The 16,336-nt window shown below is 48.7% G+C and overlaps 1 protein-coding gene across 2 annotated transcripts in view; it reads right to left on the bottom strand.

Annotated features, from left to right (window-relative positions):
- Positions 1 to 6,473: 6,473 nt before the first annotated feature.
- The window catches only part of USP11 (ubiquitin specific peptidase 11), a 17,956-nt gene continuing 8,093 nt past the window's right edge, over positions 6,474 to 16,336 (bottom strand). The window contains exons 2-21 of one of the 2 annotated variants that reach the window (XM_012811292.2): positions 15,733 to 15,842; positions 15,429 to 15,559; positions 14,978 to 15,095; positions 14,456 to 14,601; positions 14,248 to 14,309; positions 14,022 to 14,124; positions 13,292 to 13,465; positions 13,044 to 13,202; positions 12,475 to 12,699; positions 12,261 to 12,344; positions 12,058 to 12,152; positions 10,262 to 10,468; positions 9,354 to 9,406; positions 8,903 to 9,148; positions 8,737 to 8,807; positions 8,343 to 8,455; positions 7,222 to 7,371; positions 7,019 to 7,134; positions 6,731 to 6,819; positions 6,474 to 6,633 (exon numbers count right to left, since the gene is read on the bottom strand). In XM_012811292.2, coding sequence (XP_012666746.1) covers positions 6,496 to 6,633; positions 6,731 to 6,819; positions 7,019 to 7,134; positions 7,222 to 7,371; positions 8,343 to 8,455; positions 8,737 to 8,807; positions 8,903 to 9,148; positions 9,354 to 9,406; positions 10,262 to 10,468; positions 12,058 to 12,152; positions 12,261 to 12,344; positions 12,475 to 12,699; positions 13,044 to 13,202; positions 13,292 to 13,465; positions 14,022 to 14,124; positions 14,248 to 14,309; positions 14,456 to 14,601; positions 14,978 to 15,071 — 2,325 coding nt within the window. In that variant the 5' untranslated portion in view covers positions 15,072 to 15,095; positions 15,429 to 15,559; positions 15,733 to 15,842 and the 3' untranslated portion in view covers positions 6,474 to 6,495. The remainder of the gene's footprint in view (positions 6,634 to 6,730; positions 6,820 to 7,018; positions 7,135 to 7,221; positions 7,372 to 8,342; positions 8,456 to 8,736; positions 8,808 to 8,902; positions 9,149 to 9,353; positions 9,407 to 10,261; positions 10,469 to 12,057; positions 12,153 to 12,260; positions 12,345 to 12,474; positions 12,700 to 13,043; positions 13,203 to 13,291; positions 13,466 to 14,021; positions 14,125 to 14,247; positions 14,310 to 14,455; positions 14,602 to 14,977; positions 15,096 to 15,428; positions 15,560 to 15,732; positions 15,843 to 16,336) is intronic. The other variant, XM_012811293.2, reaches the window with a different exon arrangement.

Here is a 16,336-nt window from a genome sequence, read left to right as displayed (position 1 = left end):
GTGATGCCATGGCACTCTACCCAGGGGGACAGCTTGAGGCTCCGTTTCAAAAAAACAAAAAAAAAGAAACTGACTCTGAACAGATAAAGATGTTCAAATTAGCAGAGAAGTTATAGCACAGTTATATAATTGCACGTGTGATATTATGATAGAATAAGAAATATATATTTGGTCTTCATTCCTGATTTCTGGCACAGATCTTCTAAAGCTCTTATAATTTCCTGAGTAATGAGGTAAAAGGAGCGTCTTATTATTCATAGTAAGCCCCTTTCAACTATACTTGAGTTTATGCTAATGAGGTGACTTTTGGTGGGCCCCTGAAAAGCTTCCGAGGGGGCTAATTGCCAGAGAAACCAACCAAGTAATTAGAGGGTTGGAACTTCCAGTCCCACCTTGGGCCTCTGGAAAGGTGAGAGGGGCTAGAGATTGAGTTAATCACTAGCGGCCAGTGGTTTAATCAATTATGCCTATGTAATGCACCATTTATAAAAACCTCTAAATGAAGGATTTGGAGAGCTTCTGGGTTGGTGAACACATCAAGGTGCTAGGAAAGACCCCTGCCCCCTTATCTTGTCCACATATCTTTTCCATTTGAGTGTTCCTGAATTGTATGCTTTATAACAAACCAGTAAGTAAAGTAGCTTCCTGAGTACTGTGAGCCATTCTAACAAATTATCAAGCCTGAGGAGGGGCTATGGGAACCTCTCTCTGATTTATAGCTGGTCAGTCAGAAGTATGGGACATCTTCACTTCAAGTGACATCTCAAGTGGAGGCAGTTTTGTAGAATGAAGCCCTTAACTTGTGTGGTCTGATGCTGACTCCAGGTAGCTAGTGTCAGAATTGAAACGTTGGACTCCCAGTTGGTATCTGGAGAGTTGGAGAATTGGTTGTTGGTGTAGAAAACCCCCACACGTTTGATGTCATAAATGTTCTGAGTAAAAACAGTTCAGAGTATGCCATGCCATATGTCCAAAAATTAAATAGAGACATTGAGGATATAAAAAGGTACATTGAATGAAACTAACAGCACATTAGACATTGCAGAAGAAAATATTAGTCAACACGAAGGCAAAGCAATAGAAACTTTTAAAAAAGAATTTAAAAAAAGTGAAGAGCATCAGTGAGCTGTGAGACAACTTCTAGCAACTCATATAAGAGTAATTTGAATTTGGCTTGGTGCCCATACCTCAGTGAGTAGGGCACCAGCCACATGCACCGAGACTGGAGGGATCGAGCCTGGTCCAGGCCTGCTAAACAACAATGACAACTGCAACCAAAAAATAGCCAGGCATTGGCTTGTGGCTCAAGTAGCTAAGGCACCAGCCAAATACACCTAAGGTGGCGAGTTCAAATCAAGCCCGGGCCCACCAAACAACAATGATGGCTGCAACCAAAAAAAATAGCCGGGTGTTGTGGCGGGTGTCTGTGGTCCCAGCTACTTGGGAGGCAGAGGCAGGAGAATCGCTTGAGTCCAGGAGTTGGAGGTTGCTGTGAGCTGTGATGCCAAGGCACTCTACCCAGGGGGACAGCTTGAGGCTCTGTCTCAAAAAAAAAAGCCAGGCATTGTGGCGGGTGTCTGTGGTCCCAGCTACTTGGGAGGCAGAGGCAGGAGAATCGCTTGAGTCCAGGAGTTGGAGGTTGCTATGAGCTGTAATGCCAAGGCACTCTACCCAGGGCGACAGCTTGAGGCTCTGTCTCAAAAACAAACAAAGAAGCAAACAAAAAACAACGGCTAGGTGCAGTTGCTCACGCCTATAATCCTGGCACTCTGGGAGGCCAAGGCAGGAGGATTACTTGAGCTCAGGAGTTCAAGGTCAGCCTGAGCAACAGCAAGACCCCATCTCTGAAAAATAGCCAGGCATTGTAGTGGGCGCCTGTAGTCCTAGCTACTCGAGAGGCTGAGGGCAGGAGGATGGCTTGAGGCCAGGAGTTTGAGGTTGCTGTGAGCTAGGCTGAGGCCATGGTACTCTATTCTGGCAACAGAGTGAGACTTTGTCTCAAAACAAAACAAATTCAAAAAACAAGCAGAATTGCTAAACTGTGCTGGAGTTCTGGAAAAGACTCAAAGGTTTCTAGTAACCAAGTGTCCAATCAAGAAAAAGCCATCTTGGCTCACGCCTGTGGCTCAAGTGGCTAAGGCGTCAGCCACATACACCTAAGGTGGCGGGTTCAAATCTAGCCTGGGCCCGCCAAACAACAATGATGGCTGCAACCAAAAAAATGGCCGGGCATTGTGGCGGGCCCCTGTGGTCCCAGCTACTTGGAAAGCTGAGGCAAGAGAATCGCTTGAGCCCAGGAGTTGGAGGTTGCTGTGAGTGGTGATGCCATAGCACTCTACCAGGGTGACAGCTTGAGGCTCTGTCTCACAAAAAAGAAAAAGCCATCTTGGGCAGCACCTGTGGCTCAAGGAATAGGGTGCCAGCCCCATATACCGGAGGTAGTGGGGTCAAACCCAACCCCAGCCAAAAACTGCAAAAAAAATATTAAAAAAAAAAAGAAAAAGAAAGAAAAGCCCATCTTCAAAATGGGAGGAGATTTTTCCAGCATTTTCACTTTCACTTGCCCCACCTGGCACGGTGGCAGTCTTGGTCGGCCTGGAAGTAGCCAGCCAGTCCCCATCACACCTGGTATTCAGTAAGCATGCAGACATAGTTAGGCATAGCCATTCCCTCACTTGAACTGGACCTGTGTGGAGTGGAGACTTTCTTGGTAAATCGTTGGGTAAATATTTTATTTTTTTCTTTTTTGAGACAGAGTCTCAAGCTGTTGCCCTGGGTAAAGTGCTGTGGCATCATAGCTCACAGCAACCTCAAACTTGGGCTTAAGTGATCCTCTTGCCTCAGTTTTTTTTTTTTTTTAAATAGAGACAGGGTCTCGCTTTTTGCTCAGGCTGGTCTAGAACCCGTGAGCTCAAGCAATCCACCCGCCTCGGCCTCCCAGAGTGCTAGAATTATAGGTGTGAACGACCATGCCTGGCGGGGGGGGCAGTAAATACTTTCTATTTGTTCACCTGTTCTATTTTCCTTTCTTCTTGCCATCTGCTGAATTGACTATTGATTATTCTATTCCCCCTATTTGTTTTCCACTGCTAATGTGGAAAGAGCACACCTGGAGCAGGCATCCATGTGGGTGAATGTGTGGTCTGGGGACATGAAGATACTCACCAGACCACCCCACAGATGTGTCTTCTGGGAGGAATCAATCTTCTGAGGAGAACTATAGAGATGGTGCATACCCTTGGAAGACTGGCGAACATGACAGGACAAATGTTCTGTGTCTGTGTGACCTTTGCATTCAATCCCTGCTCCCCCAGCAGGGAGGGTAGCACAGTGGTTATGGTGCCAGCCACATACACCGAAGTTGGCAGGTTCAAACCCAGCCCTGGCCAGCTAAAACAATGACAACTGCGACAATAACAATAACAACAAGAAAATAGCTGAGCATTGTGGCGGACACCTGTAGTCCTAACTACTTGGGAGACTAAGGCAAGAGAATTGCTTAAGCCCAAGAGTTTGAGGTTGCTGTGACCTGTGACACCACAGCACTCTACTCTACTGAGGTCAACATAGTGGGACTCTGTCTCAAAAATAAAATAAAATATTAGTCTAATGTAAAATCTTTTACAAGATGCATACCTTAATACACTTTAACCTATATTCCAATTCACACAAACTCCCTCTTCCACTATTCCTCATGTGATGTTAAACTCATCCACTGACTTCTTTTTTTTTTTGAGACGGAGCCTCAAGCTATCCCCCTGGGTAGAGTGCCGTGGCATCACGCTCACAGCAACCTCCAACTCCTGGGCTCAAGCGAGTCTCCTGCCTCAGCCTCCCAAGTAGCTGGGACTACAGGCGCCCGCCACAACGCCCGGCCATTTTTTGGTTGCAGCCATCATTGTTGTTTGGCAGGCCCGGGCTGGGGATTCGAACCTGCCACCTTAGGTGTATGTGGCTGGCGCCTTAGCCGCTTGAGCCACAGGCGCCGAGCCATCCACTGACTTCTCAAAATGTTTTTTTTGTTTGGGATTCTTTGAGGGTACCAAGAATTAGGTTTACCCTGATTGCATTTGTTAGGTAAAATCTCTCTTAGAATTGTGTCCTGCCCCGAAAAGGTGTGCCATACACTGTGACCCCCTCCGCCCTCATCCCCTCTCCCTCATTCCCCTACTTCCCACTTTGTATTAGATCATCTACTGCCTTCATATTAGAACTGAGTACATTGGATTCTTGCTTCTCCATTTGACTTCTCAAATTTTGTTATCTGTCTCAGGTCTATCACTTCTACTTGGTTCTTTTTCAACCTATTTTCAAAGTTTTAAATTTCTTACTCACTGTTAATCATTTTTCTGTCCAGGATCATAGCAAAATAACTATTTTACGTTGATGTCTGATCATTCTAACATGAGCAGTCTGTGTGTATCTGTTATCTCTTATTTTTCCTGAGTCGTACACATGTTGTCTTGATTCAGGATGCCTTTAGTTAGATCAGGGATACTATTGTAATCAGATTCACTTTAGATAGGCTTGGTCTGGGACTGATTACCAGTAGGTAATGACGCATTTCTGTACTTTTAGCCCATTCCCAGCCAGCTCTATAGGCCTGCTTTTTTATCTGCAAAATGAGATGATAATCATGTTTCAATCATATGGTCTTCATTAAGTCAGTGACAACTTCTGGGTTCCTAGATCCAGTCATACCTGAAACTAGTATTTGTTTTTTGCTTAAGTCAGGATGAACTGGGTTCCTCACAGCAACTACCTTGACTGGGAGGTTTGTGGGTGGCAACGCTGGGGCTGAGTGGCCCTGAGTGTCTTGCCAGAGCCAATGCAAAGGCAGCAGACTGGGCAGAGGGATATGGGCCCTCAGGTGCCACTGAATAGGATTCCCCCCTTAAGTATGCAAGATTGGGTGGCCTGTGTATGTCCAGATACCACACATCCATGTTATTCCACCCCACAGCTGTTCCTTTAGGGGCTTTGTTTCTCAGAATTAATAGTTGGCTCCTCTGGGAGGGGTCTGGTGGGAGATGCTTAGTGCTTAAATGGCCTCTTTTTCTCACACTATGCTTCTCTGTTCAGTATCCAGCATCCTGGGGTAGGTGCTCCATCTCACTTTTCTCTGGGGTGAGGCTGGAGGGACCCTCCCTGCTGGGGGAGCAGGGATGGAATGCAGAGGTCACAGACACAGAACATTTGTCCTGTCATGTTCGCTGATCTTCCAAGGGTATGCACCATCTCTATAGTTCTCCTCAGAACACTCATTCTTCCCAGAAGACACAACTGGGGATCTGTTTTTTTGTTTTGTTTTGAGACAGAGCCTCACGCTGTCCCCCTGGGTAGAGTGCCATGGCATCACAGCTCACAGCAACCTCCAACTCCTGGGCTCAAGCGATTCTCCTGCCTCCACCGCCCAAGTAGCTGGGATTACAGGCGCCTGCCACAACGCCCGGCTATTTTTTGGTTGCAGCTGTCATTGTTGTTTGGCAGGCCCGGGCTGGATTCAAACCCACCAGCTCAGGTGTACGTGGCCAGCGCCTTAGCCACTTGAGCCACAGGTGCCGAGACACAACTGGGAATCTGTGCGGTAGTCTGGTATCTTCATGTCCCCAGACCACACATTCGCCCACACGGATGCCTGCTCCAGGTGTGCCCTTTCCACATTAGCAGTAGTGCAGCTCATGGCCACAGAAAGCTTTGCAGTCCCGGGTCCAGAGAGGCAAAACACCCCTCTCTAGCAACTGACTTCAGTGTAATGCATGAGATACACTGATCTCCTGACGGAACCCTAGCAATTCCTTAACCTCAGGTTTCCCCATCTGAAACTGGAGATGACAACTCCCACATGAGATTGCTTGTGAAGATTATTGAGTCAGTATTTGTAAAATGCTTTAGAAAAAACTTAGCACATAGCTGGTGCTTGGAATAGTGCTTGGCACCCAGATGGTGATTCAAAAGCACTTAGAATAGCAGCACCTGGCACATAGTTAGTGCTCAGAAAGCACTCAGAGCAGCATCCATCACACACCTGGCATTCAATCAGCACACAGAACATAGGCATAAACTGGTGCTTAGTTAAGTACGCAAGAAATAAAAACCCACACTGCTCAGTGAGGACCAGACTGGCACTTTATATACACACACAGCGGAAGGGACAGTGTCTCAATAAGAAAATACACTCTGAGTTCAGGTAAACCCCCATATTCACCCACGCAGAACACTCCAAGCTGAGCAGAGGGAAGGGGACGACCATAAAGACTAGGAGGGAAGGTTTCTGCTCTAAGAGGCAAACACAGGCGGGGAGCACACTGCCGGGAGAAGATAGGACCTTTTCTTCCCGGGATAGAGCAATGCAGCGGCACAGGAGAACAGTAGCCACAACTAAGCCTGTAACACCTGAAGGGGGGCTCCTGACACAGATAAGAGAATGGGGTTGAACACAAGAAGCAGGATAGTGGAGAGGGCTTCCTTCCCTGGGGTAGGACCCAGGGCCCCTTAGTTAACATCCATAAACTCAGAGCTGGGTGGGGAACTGCAGGCAGGGGAGGTTGGGGGGCTAGATGAGCCAGACTGGGACTGCGGGCGTCGTGCCACATCCTGGCGTTGGTAGAAGAGCACGTATGCTGCCTTGGACTGTAGGGAGAGGACAGGAATCAGTGTGGGTTCCAAGGAAGGGGTGGAATCAGGAGAAGGGGAGAGAGAAAGGGAGAAAGGAGGATGAAAGTGGCACCTCAATCTGATTCTCATTCACAGGGGAAACGCTGTTGTCATCAAAGTAGTGCCACTGGCCGCTGTCCTTGTTGCAGGCAAATGTTGTGTCTGAAAGGGAGAGGACATGATCTTAACCCATGCTCCTGCTCCTAAGAGATGTCCAGCCAGATCCACTCTCTCACTCCTCCTATGCTGACAACCTTGCCACTGGCTCATATGCCTTGTCACCTTCTAGGGATGTCCTGACCTCCCAGCTCAGACCCCCATCCCTCCAAGGGCATGCCCCTGCCCACTGCCTGGCACATACAGTGTCCATCACGCATGCCCCCATAGTGGTTGGAAACTGCGATGAGATCGTATTTGTAGAGCTCTGGAGCGGACTCGTTCTGTGGTTTGAGGACAAACTCAGAGAAGTCCAGGTCCCTGTGGTGCAAGAGAGGGTTAATACTGGTACCCACCTCCCACCCCCCACCACTGCCATCCTCAGCCATTCCCCCCCTGGCCCCTGACCGGATAGGAAACTGCACAAGGGTATCCAGCTTCTCTCGGGAAAACTTGGTGTAGGAAAAGCGTTTCAGGTGGATGATAAGAATCTCAGGCAGCATCCACAGGTCCAGCTTCTTGGTGGCCAACTGGTGCTGCTTGCAGGAGGGGCAGTACCTACGGACAAGATGGAGTCAGCAGACATTTCCCGGGAACCCACTGCACACCCTCTGTACTGCTGGGCTTTTATGTACTGTGTGGCCCATAGAGACGCTGCTCTTACCATTAGTCTGCCCAGTGCTCTAGCTCGCTCTGTTCCCGTTAAAATCATTTCACTCAACAAGTATTTAGTGATTGCCTTTTATATATGCTTTCAAACTATTTTATATTTTTGTTTGATTTCTGGCCTATGAGCTGCTATCTTATTTTAGAGTATGCCTCTATCCCTATAGTTTCCTCTCTTCCTATTTCAGTCACTGATTCATTCACCAGGTATTTACTGCTTGCCTACTGTTTAATCCCGCTGTACTATTTTGTATTTCTGTTCCACTTCTGCTCCATGAAGATGCTGCTCTTATTTTTGAGACTGGCTTTATGGTTTTGGCTCTCTCTTCTGGCTTATTCTGCAAGTGTCTACTGAGCATCTATTGAATATCCAATACTACTTTAAGCAGTGAAAAGCTATACACAGTGAGCCTAAAAGTCTTCGCCCTCAAGGAGTTTACTCTCTAATGGAGATAACAGCACAGAAGGGGATACAGGACATTACATCAAGTGGCATCAGAGCTATAAAGAGAGGAATGCTCAGCTAAGAAGAAAAGAACATGGAGAAGATGAAGAGATGATATTGGTGGGGGGGATGACTTTTAACAGGGTAGTCAAAGTAGGTCTCCCTGATGAGGTCATGTTTTATTGTAGAATTGAGCAAAGGAGCAAAGAAGTCTGTAGATACCTGGGGGAAGAACATTCCTGAGAGAAGGAACAGCCCAGGCAAAGGCCCTATGGTGAGAGTATGCTTGAGTGTTGGAGGCCAGGGTGGCAGGAAGGGTTGGAGCACAGAGGACAGTGGAAGGAGAAAGAGCTAACAGGGGATCAGGCAGGTAATGCTACCCAGTGAAAGCCCCACAGGCCCCGTTCTGGCCCCTCACCAGGGGTTTTCCTTCTCCAGGGTCTCCACAGTGGTGAAGAGCTCAATGCACTCCTGCAGCTGTACTGGAGCTTTCTTTAGCACGTACCCAACGCATTCATGCTTCACGTAGCCCTGGGGTTGGGTGAACAGATGGCCAGAAGGTCGGGTATGAGTAGGGGTGGAGAAATGAGAAGTGGGGGTGGGAGACATGCTGAGTGAGTCAGAGCGCACAGACTCTGAAGTTAGGAACCTGAGGCCCTGGAGCTCTCAGCGGGTGTTCAGGTTCCAAGGCCAGGCAAGACCTAGACCTGGATCTCTGGGCTCTGCTCCCAGCTGAAGGAGTTGTGGGGAAGATGAGCAAAGAGTTGAAGGGCAAGACCGGAAAGTGCCCCCCTCCCTGGGATCTTGTTTACCTCAGCCTCTGCCTCATCATAGTAACGCTTCTTCATCTCTGGCTCCCAGTCGATGGCAATGTATGGCTGAGCTGGGAGTAAGGGGGAGGCAAGTGGTCATGGGTCCTGCTGCTGCTAGGAAACCTATCTCCCACCTCCCACCCTGGCTCCCAACCAAAGAAGATACTTTGGACTTCTTCAGGGGAGGTCGTGCGGTCGCTGGTCCCATTAGAGTTCACTGTCTGCAGGGTGAACAGTTGTTTGCGTCGTCGCCTTGGAGGCCACTGAGATGTGCCAAGGCAGTTGTCCAAGAGGAATGGGCACCTCCTTGTGACCCCAGAGCTGGGCCCAGGCTGTTCTGGCTCAGGGTCTCGGAGGCTGCCCCCAGTTGAAGGTCCAGGGATGTTGTCTTTATCCTCCTCATCATCATCTGCTACAACAGGGAAGATGTCAGAGGTGGGAAGATGTGACTCCAAAGGGCTGAGCTGCAACACACACCTACACGAACACTGTGTGGGCCAGACTTATCCCAGCTCCCAACCCACTGACCCTCAGCCCCTCACTCCCACTCAGGCCGGGGGGCCACTTGTACAGACCCTCATCATCTTTGTTAACCCTCTTTCCCTCCTCTCCCTCACCTTTCTCATCCACATCGTCCTCATCATCTGAGCTAGGTTTGGTCACGTAGCGTCTGCAACAGAGCAGAGGAGACTCCCAAGGCAGGGGCACAAGGACAATAGAAACAGGGCCCAAGATTTTACTCTGGTGATGATGGGAAGCCACTGGTAAACCCACACATAAAACATTCTTAATTATGGGCCTGAGTTCTGAGGGGGTGACATGTAAATGCATAAATAGGCCAAGGCTGTGAGCAGGGGCCTCAGAATGCAGACTCGTGTGCCAGTCAAGAGTGTGGAATTTGGCTCGGCACCTGTGGCTCAAGTGGCTAAGGCGCCAGCCACATACACCTAAGGTGGCGGGTTCGAATCCAGCCCAGACCCGCCAAACAACGATGGCTGCAACCAAAAAAAATAGCCTGGCATTGTGGCGGGCGCCTGTGGTCCCAGCTACTTGGGAGGCAGAGGCAGGAGACTCGCTTGAGCCCAGGAGTTGAACACGTAACCAGCTATAAATGCCCTTAGGGAAGACCTCTGAGGAGTGAACTATACAGTATAAAATGAGGGAGGAGAGACTAATCCAGACAAGGTGCTGCTTTGTCTGCCATGGTAAGGACTCTGAATTTGGGGTACAATGAAGATCTACTGGCAAAAGAACAAATAACCAAGTCTCTCCCAGGAGGAGACAAGTGAATAAACGGCAAAGTTGCATGTGTTTGGTTTGTCTTGTTCACCTCTGTGTCCAGCACCTAAGAGATGCAGTAGCAAAGCCACAGGTTGAGAGAAAAGTAAACCCTGTATGTTCTTCTATGGCCAAAATAAGTTCAAATTATCTTTCAGATGTTAAAGGGGAGATGCCAAATAAGCAGCTAAACACCCAGCTCTGAGTTCATACCCCTTCCCCCAGTCCCTGGAAAAGGGACACTTACGAGAGCCGGTACATTAAGATGTTATACAGGCCCTCCCAGGTGAACCGGTCCCGAGGCACGGACACCAGGAGCGGGTGCCCAAAAAGCATCAAGCCATAGTAGGAATTGTTGTAGTCACGGGCAGGAGTGCGCTCCCGCAGGTAGACAGGAACCACAATATCCTCTCTCGAGCCCTCGAGGGGCTCCAATCGTCCTGATACCTCATACCTGTGGGGGTAAATAACAGGTCATACCTAATCAGGGCCTCCCCAGGACAACTCCCTGACTCTGCCTCAGTGGCTTCATCCACTCACCCCTTACCACCTGAAAATATTTTTGAAAGAGTCTGAAAAGGTGGCTCATGCCAGTAATCCCAGCACTTGGGAGACCAAGGCAGGTGGATTGCCTAAGCTCAGGAGTTTGAGACCAGCCTGAGTGAGAGTGAAACCTTTTGTCTCTAAAATAAAATAGCCAGGTGTTGGTGTTGGGTGCCTGTAGTCCCAGCTACCTGGGAGGCTAAGGCAAGATAATTACTTAAGCCCAAGAGTTTGAAGTTGCTGTAAGCTGTGACTTCATGGCATTCTACCAAGGGTGACAAAATGAGACTCTGTCTCAAAAAAAAGGGCGGGGGCAGCACCTGTAGCTCGGTGGGCAGGGAGCTGGCCATACATCAACGGTGGCAGGTTCAAACCTGGCCCGGGCCAGCTAAAGTAACAATGACAACTGTTAACAACAACAAAAAAACAGGCGGGCATTGTGGCAGGCGCCTGTAGTTCCAGCTACTTGTGAGGCTGAGGAATCTCTTAAGCCCAAGAGTTTGAAGTTGCTGTGAGCTGTGACACTACAGCACTCTTACCCAGGGCAACAGCTTGAGACGCTCTCAAAAAAAAAAAATAAAATAAAAAGGGGGGGTCTGAAAAGCTACCAAATGTTCTCTGCCTTCCAAACTGTTAAATGATTTGCACAGCACTTTATGTGCTATTTTTTATAAAGTACTTTGGTGTTATCAGAGTGTTGAGAGGGTTAAAAATTTTTAGTGACAAAGGGATTTAAAAAACGTTTTCTTTTTGGAAGACATTGCTTTGTTTATAAATACCTCTTCTATTCTTAAGTCACTATTTCAGTTGTTTTTTTTTTTTTTTTGAGACAGAGTCTTACTATGTCACCCTCAGTAGAGTGCCATGGCATCACAGCTCACAGCAACCTCCAACTCTTGGGCTTAAGCAATTCTCTTGCCTCAGCCTCCCAAGTAGCTGGGACTACAGGCACCCACCACGACACCCACCTGGCTATTTTTTTGTTGTTGTAGTTGTCATTGTTGATTAGCAGGCCTGGGCCGGGTTTGAACCCACCAGCCCTGGTGTATGTGGCCATATACATATGGCTCTAGCTGCTGAGCCATATTTCAGTTCTTAGTTACCCAAAGATTTAACAAGTTTGCTGAATGTTCCTATGTTCACAAAGTGTCTTAGCATTTTGTATTAAAAAAATCTTTTTGTTTTTGAGAACTGCAATACAGGGAGGAGTTGAGCTTAGTATTTGGTACACAGAAGGGGCCTAGTAAGTGTTGAATGAGGTAAATAAGAAACAGTAGCCTCCCTCTGGTAATAAGGAAGGAAATGCTCAAGGACACCATGTCTAAGGCTCTGTCACCTCACCCATTGACAATGCCAAGCCCCTTGCCCTGCCAAGGCACATGGCTGAAGCTCTGCACAGGACAGGTGCCCAGTGGATGAGGCAGAGGAGGCAGGCCCATACAAAAGAAGTGTACCAGGTTCCTGAGGAACCACCATCTCCTCTTGGGTCCCCTCACTCACACGAAGATATCATCGCGGTCTAAGATGCCGCTCAGAGATTCCTCCAGCTGGTAGAGCTTATAGAAGCGGTGACTGAAGACATCAGCCACCATCATCTGGGAAGAGGATGCAGACAGGGGGTTTGTCAGTCTGTAAGCTCTCCCCAGCCCCTCTGCCTCCTTGCCCCTGAATCCTGCCCACTCCCCCGGTCCACATAGTCTCACCCTCTCTGGAGAGATACCCGTGTGTTTGGACAGAGCCACACACAGATCCGAAATTTTGCCTTTCTTGGGGACCACAAGCCGGTGCTAAGGGAGAAACAGCATCCATAAAAAGTCAGAAGAGCTTGCAGAGCGTCAATGCAGGAAACCTTGAAGTGTGGCAGAGTAATTCGACTCTGACTACGTGTTCCTCATTATGTCCCCATTCCCCTCATACCTGCTCTGGCTTGCGGCGGGGATCCATGGGAATAAAGAAGACCTCCAAGACCCTCTTGTGGCTGACAGGCAGTGGGACACTGAGGTAGCAGAAGGGGTCGAAGGTCACAGACACATTGCCACAATCAGGACACACCAGCGTGGACTTGAAGAGACCATGGAAAGTGTCCACGATCACAGAATCATTCCGCCGTTTGTGGTTTTGCCAAGCCTCCTGAGCCACCTCCTGTTAACAGTGTCATGGTGATGGTGGGGCTTGCTTGGGGCAGGGGTAACTATGGTCTGGGGTGGTTTTGTACAGAGTTAAGTCCAGAGACAGAGTTACAGCTAGGGAGACTAAATTCACTATGGGACAGGGGTTTATGTGGGTAGGACACTGCCAGGGCTCACCAGGTTGGGTGTGGGGGCAAATGTACTAGAACTAAGGTTGGACTGAGGGTGGAAGTGAGGTCATGGTAGAGGAACTGAACAGAAAATGGGGTGGAGGATACCCCAGGGAGGCCAGAGAACCCCTGAGTTCTCGGTGGTTTTAGTAGGGCACTCAGGAAGGGATCCCTGGGAGCAGCCCACCTGATCTGGCCGCCCTGCGGCATCACACAGCTCCACATACTCCTTCTTCTTGACCCGATTGAGGTCCTCATGCAGCCCATCCAGGAGAAATGACAGCAGCTCCTGCGAGTCATGCTGCTGATAGCCCAGAAACTGGGACGCAAAATGGCCAACCTTGGTCTGAGAAGATGGGCAGGGCCATCAGAATGAGAGAGTTAGGCAAACCAAGAGGAGTAGGGGTTGGAGGAGTACTCAGGGTTGATTCACACCTTAAACACATGGGGCACGATGGAGCGGTGGTGCCCAGACCACGCCTGCTTCACCAGGTCCGCATAGGCCTCTGCGATCTCACCCTTCATGCCCAGTGGGTTACGGAAGTTCAGCTCCTCCAGGTAGCGATTGTTGAGGAAATACTCAGTGAGCTGTGGCACGTTGCTGAGGCACTGCATGGGGCAGGGGCCAGGTGAATGGGACAGAGGACAAAGATGGCAAAAGAGAAAAGGAAGCGAGGAGAGAAGAGAAAGTAAAATGGGGGAAAGGGAGAGGCAGGAGAAAAAGGATCAGGAGAGTGGGGAAGAGACAATATTAGTATTTCATAAGAAGAAAGAATGTGGTAGCAAAGGAGAGAAGAGGGAGAGTGAGGATAAGCATAGGGAGAAGGTACAGGCAGTCCTTGGGTTACGAACGAGACAAGTTCCGTAGTTTTGTTCTTAAGTTGTATTTGTATGTAAGTTGGAACAGGTACATTTACCTATTACCTGTAATAGACTCCCTTCGTAAGTGCGAGTTGTACGTCAGTCGGATGTTTGTAACTCAGGGACTGCCTGTATTGATATTGCAGGAATGAATGTGGGCATGTCATTTCAGACTTGTGGGGCCTTAGCTTTCAGCCCAACCCCTTGCACTGCAGTTCTCCCAGGTCCCGTGGGTGTGTCCCCAATCCCCAGCTCTTGCAGCCCACCCCTGCATCTGTGCCAGACACAGCTCGAATGGCCCAACCTGCAGAGCCGAGTTCATGAAGCACGTGTTGCCCAGATTGGTGAGGCCACAGATGCCCGGCTGGCCCTTGAAATCCTCGTCCTCTTCTGACACATTGTTGTTCCTAGGGTTGGATGAGAAACCATCAGCTGAGGGCCTACTACTCATGAGTATGATGTGCTCATGGGCTGTCATTTTGCCTACTGTGGGATGCCCCCACTCTGAACCAGACACCCCAAGGGCTCACATGGCATGCAGCTGTGCGCTGGGCCAAGTGCCATCTTTGTTTCGAGTCTCCATGACGACCAACTGGGTTGGAGGAAGAGAAAGAAGAGAAGGAAAGGCATTATTGGAGGGCCTTATGGGCACCTAGCCTTCACTTCTCCCAACCTGAATATTGCCAGGTGAGTCTATCTGCTGGTCTGCCTGAGCAAAAAAGCTCTTCCCACCCTCACCTGCCCAGTCTCCAGGGCGGCCTCAAGCACTGTGACGTGTGTGTCACACAACCGATCCAAAGATCCTTCCGAGTTCTTGATCCAAAGCCGTGTCTCTTCCTGAGGGTCCACCAGAAACTGCTCCCGAGCTGTGCGCAATACTAGGTCTGTGGAGAGTGAGGGAGCACATTCCAGGTCTTCCTGAGACTCAAAATGACAGACCCATCTTGGCATCCCTGACTCATCCCCACATACCTTACATACTTGGTTGATATTTATGTTCCCAATCAATCTTCAAATGACTGACCCACACTCAGTACTTGAGCCCCGCAATAAACAACCTCTGCCATACCATGCAAGCCACTGGAATGTAGCTCACATATACCCTCAGTGCATACAATTTGGCCAATGCCTTCTTGGTCCTCCAAAGTCTGACCAGTGCCTTCTCAGTCAGCCACAGCCCAATCCCATGCATACTTAAGCCACTGAGTAGTGACCTGTAGCTCGGAATACCCAACTCATCCATGATTGTCATCGACTCACCAAGTGAATCTGTGTGGCTGAATTGAGCAGTGTGAGCTGTGTCCATATCACTGTGCTGGACAAGCAGCAGTTCTACTGGGTATACTTCGACCATCAGGGTGCTGGGCAGCTCTATGACCTGTACAGGTAGACAGGTGCATACACAGGTATACTCACACAGATACAGGCACTGTGACCTCTGAGATTAGAGCACACACATTGGCTTACACACAAAGCATACAAAACCACACATATAATGATCTGTGAAAAGAGCCACACAGGTGCACACATGGTGGAAACATAAGGTACCTGTATAATGAGCTATGAGCGGGGAAGAGCACAAACACAGATAAATCTACCCAGTATACATGGATCTGGACCCATCCTGGGCCTACAAAGCTTTCCTCCTACCCAATGTCACCCAACCACTCATAGAATCTACATTACCCACCACCTTCCCCACCCACAATACCTTGCGTTCAATGGGTGGCTGGCCATGTTCTAGGCCATACCAGCTGACCAGATAATGCCAAGCAATTGCTGGGAGCAGCACATAATCCTTGCCTTCTTCCAGTCCCTCCTTGAGGCGCCAGCTTATCTGATCTGTGGGGAGGGGGCGGGAGTGGCAGAGGAAGAATCAGGGAAGGCAACTGATGAGTAACTCTGACCATCTCCCCAATAACCTGGCGTGGACAATAGACTTGTGATCATTTGTAGGGACAGAGGAGACAAGAACTTCAGGGCTAGGTTGATGTGGGGAGGTAGAGGCCCAGTACCTTCAAAGAGCTCAGCATTGTTGATGTAGCCAGGGAAGGTGCTGGAATCCTGGTCCCCTCCCTGCACATACACTTCCCACTGTTTATACCAGTGCTGGTCCACAAGGAACCTAGGGCCCAGACAGGTGACACATGTGTTACATGGTTATCTGAGACTAAATGTACCAACATATTATAATTTAAGATGAAAATGTTTTAGCATCATATAAAAGTAAATAATTAGAAGCAAAATTTATTCATAGAAACTCAGATTTGTATATTAGATTACCCAAAGATACTTGATTAAAAACAGAAAATGTACTCAACAATGGCAAAAAAAACACAAAAAAACCCATACCCATAGTGCTAGGACACACGAGCTTTTATTACAGAATAAAAAGAATTATTCATGCTAGTCTATGAGATGACAGTTAAATTAGGCTCTGGTTATCTGTTATCTACAGCTAATATTATAAGGGTAAAGCCATTCACCCTTTAAGCTAAGCACGCACCATTTCTAAAGGATCTTTCTTCTTTTTTTTTTTGAGACAGAGCCTCAAGCTGTCCCCCTGGGCAGAATGCCATGGCATCACAGCTCACAGCAACCTCCAACTCCTGGGCTCAA

Source organism: Otolemur garnettii, unplaced genomic scaffold (assembly GCF_000181295.1).
Source record: "Otolemur garnettii isolate 467f Iridium unplaced genomic scaffold, OtoGar3 scaffold00153, whole genome shotgun sequence".
Taxonomy (NCBI): domain Eukaryota; kingdom Metazoa; phylum Chordata; class Mammalia; order Primates; family Galagidae; genus Otolemur; species Otolemur garnettii.
The sequence above is the reverse complement of the archived record's forward strand: the minus strand, read 5'-3'. Positions and strand labels throughout refer to the sequence as shown.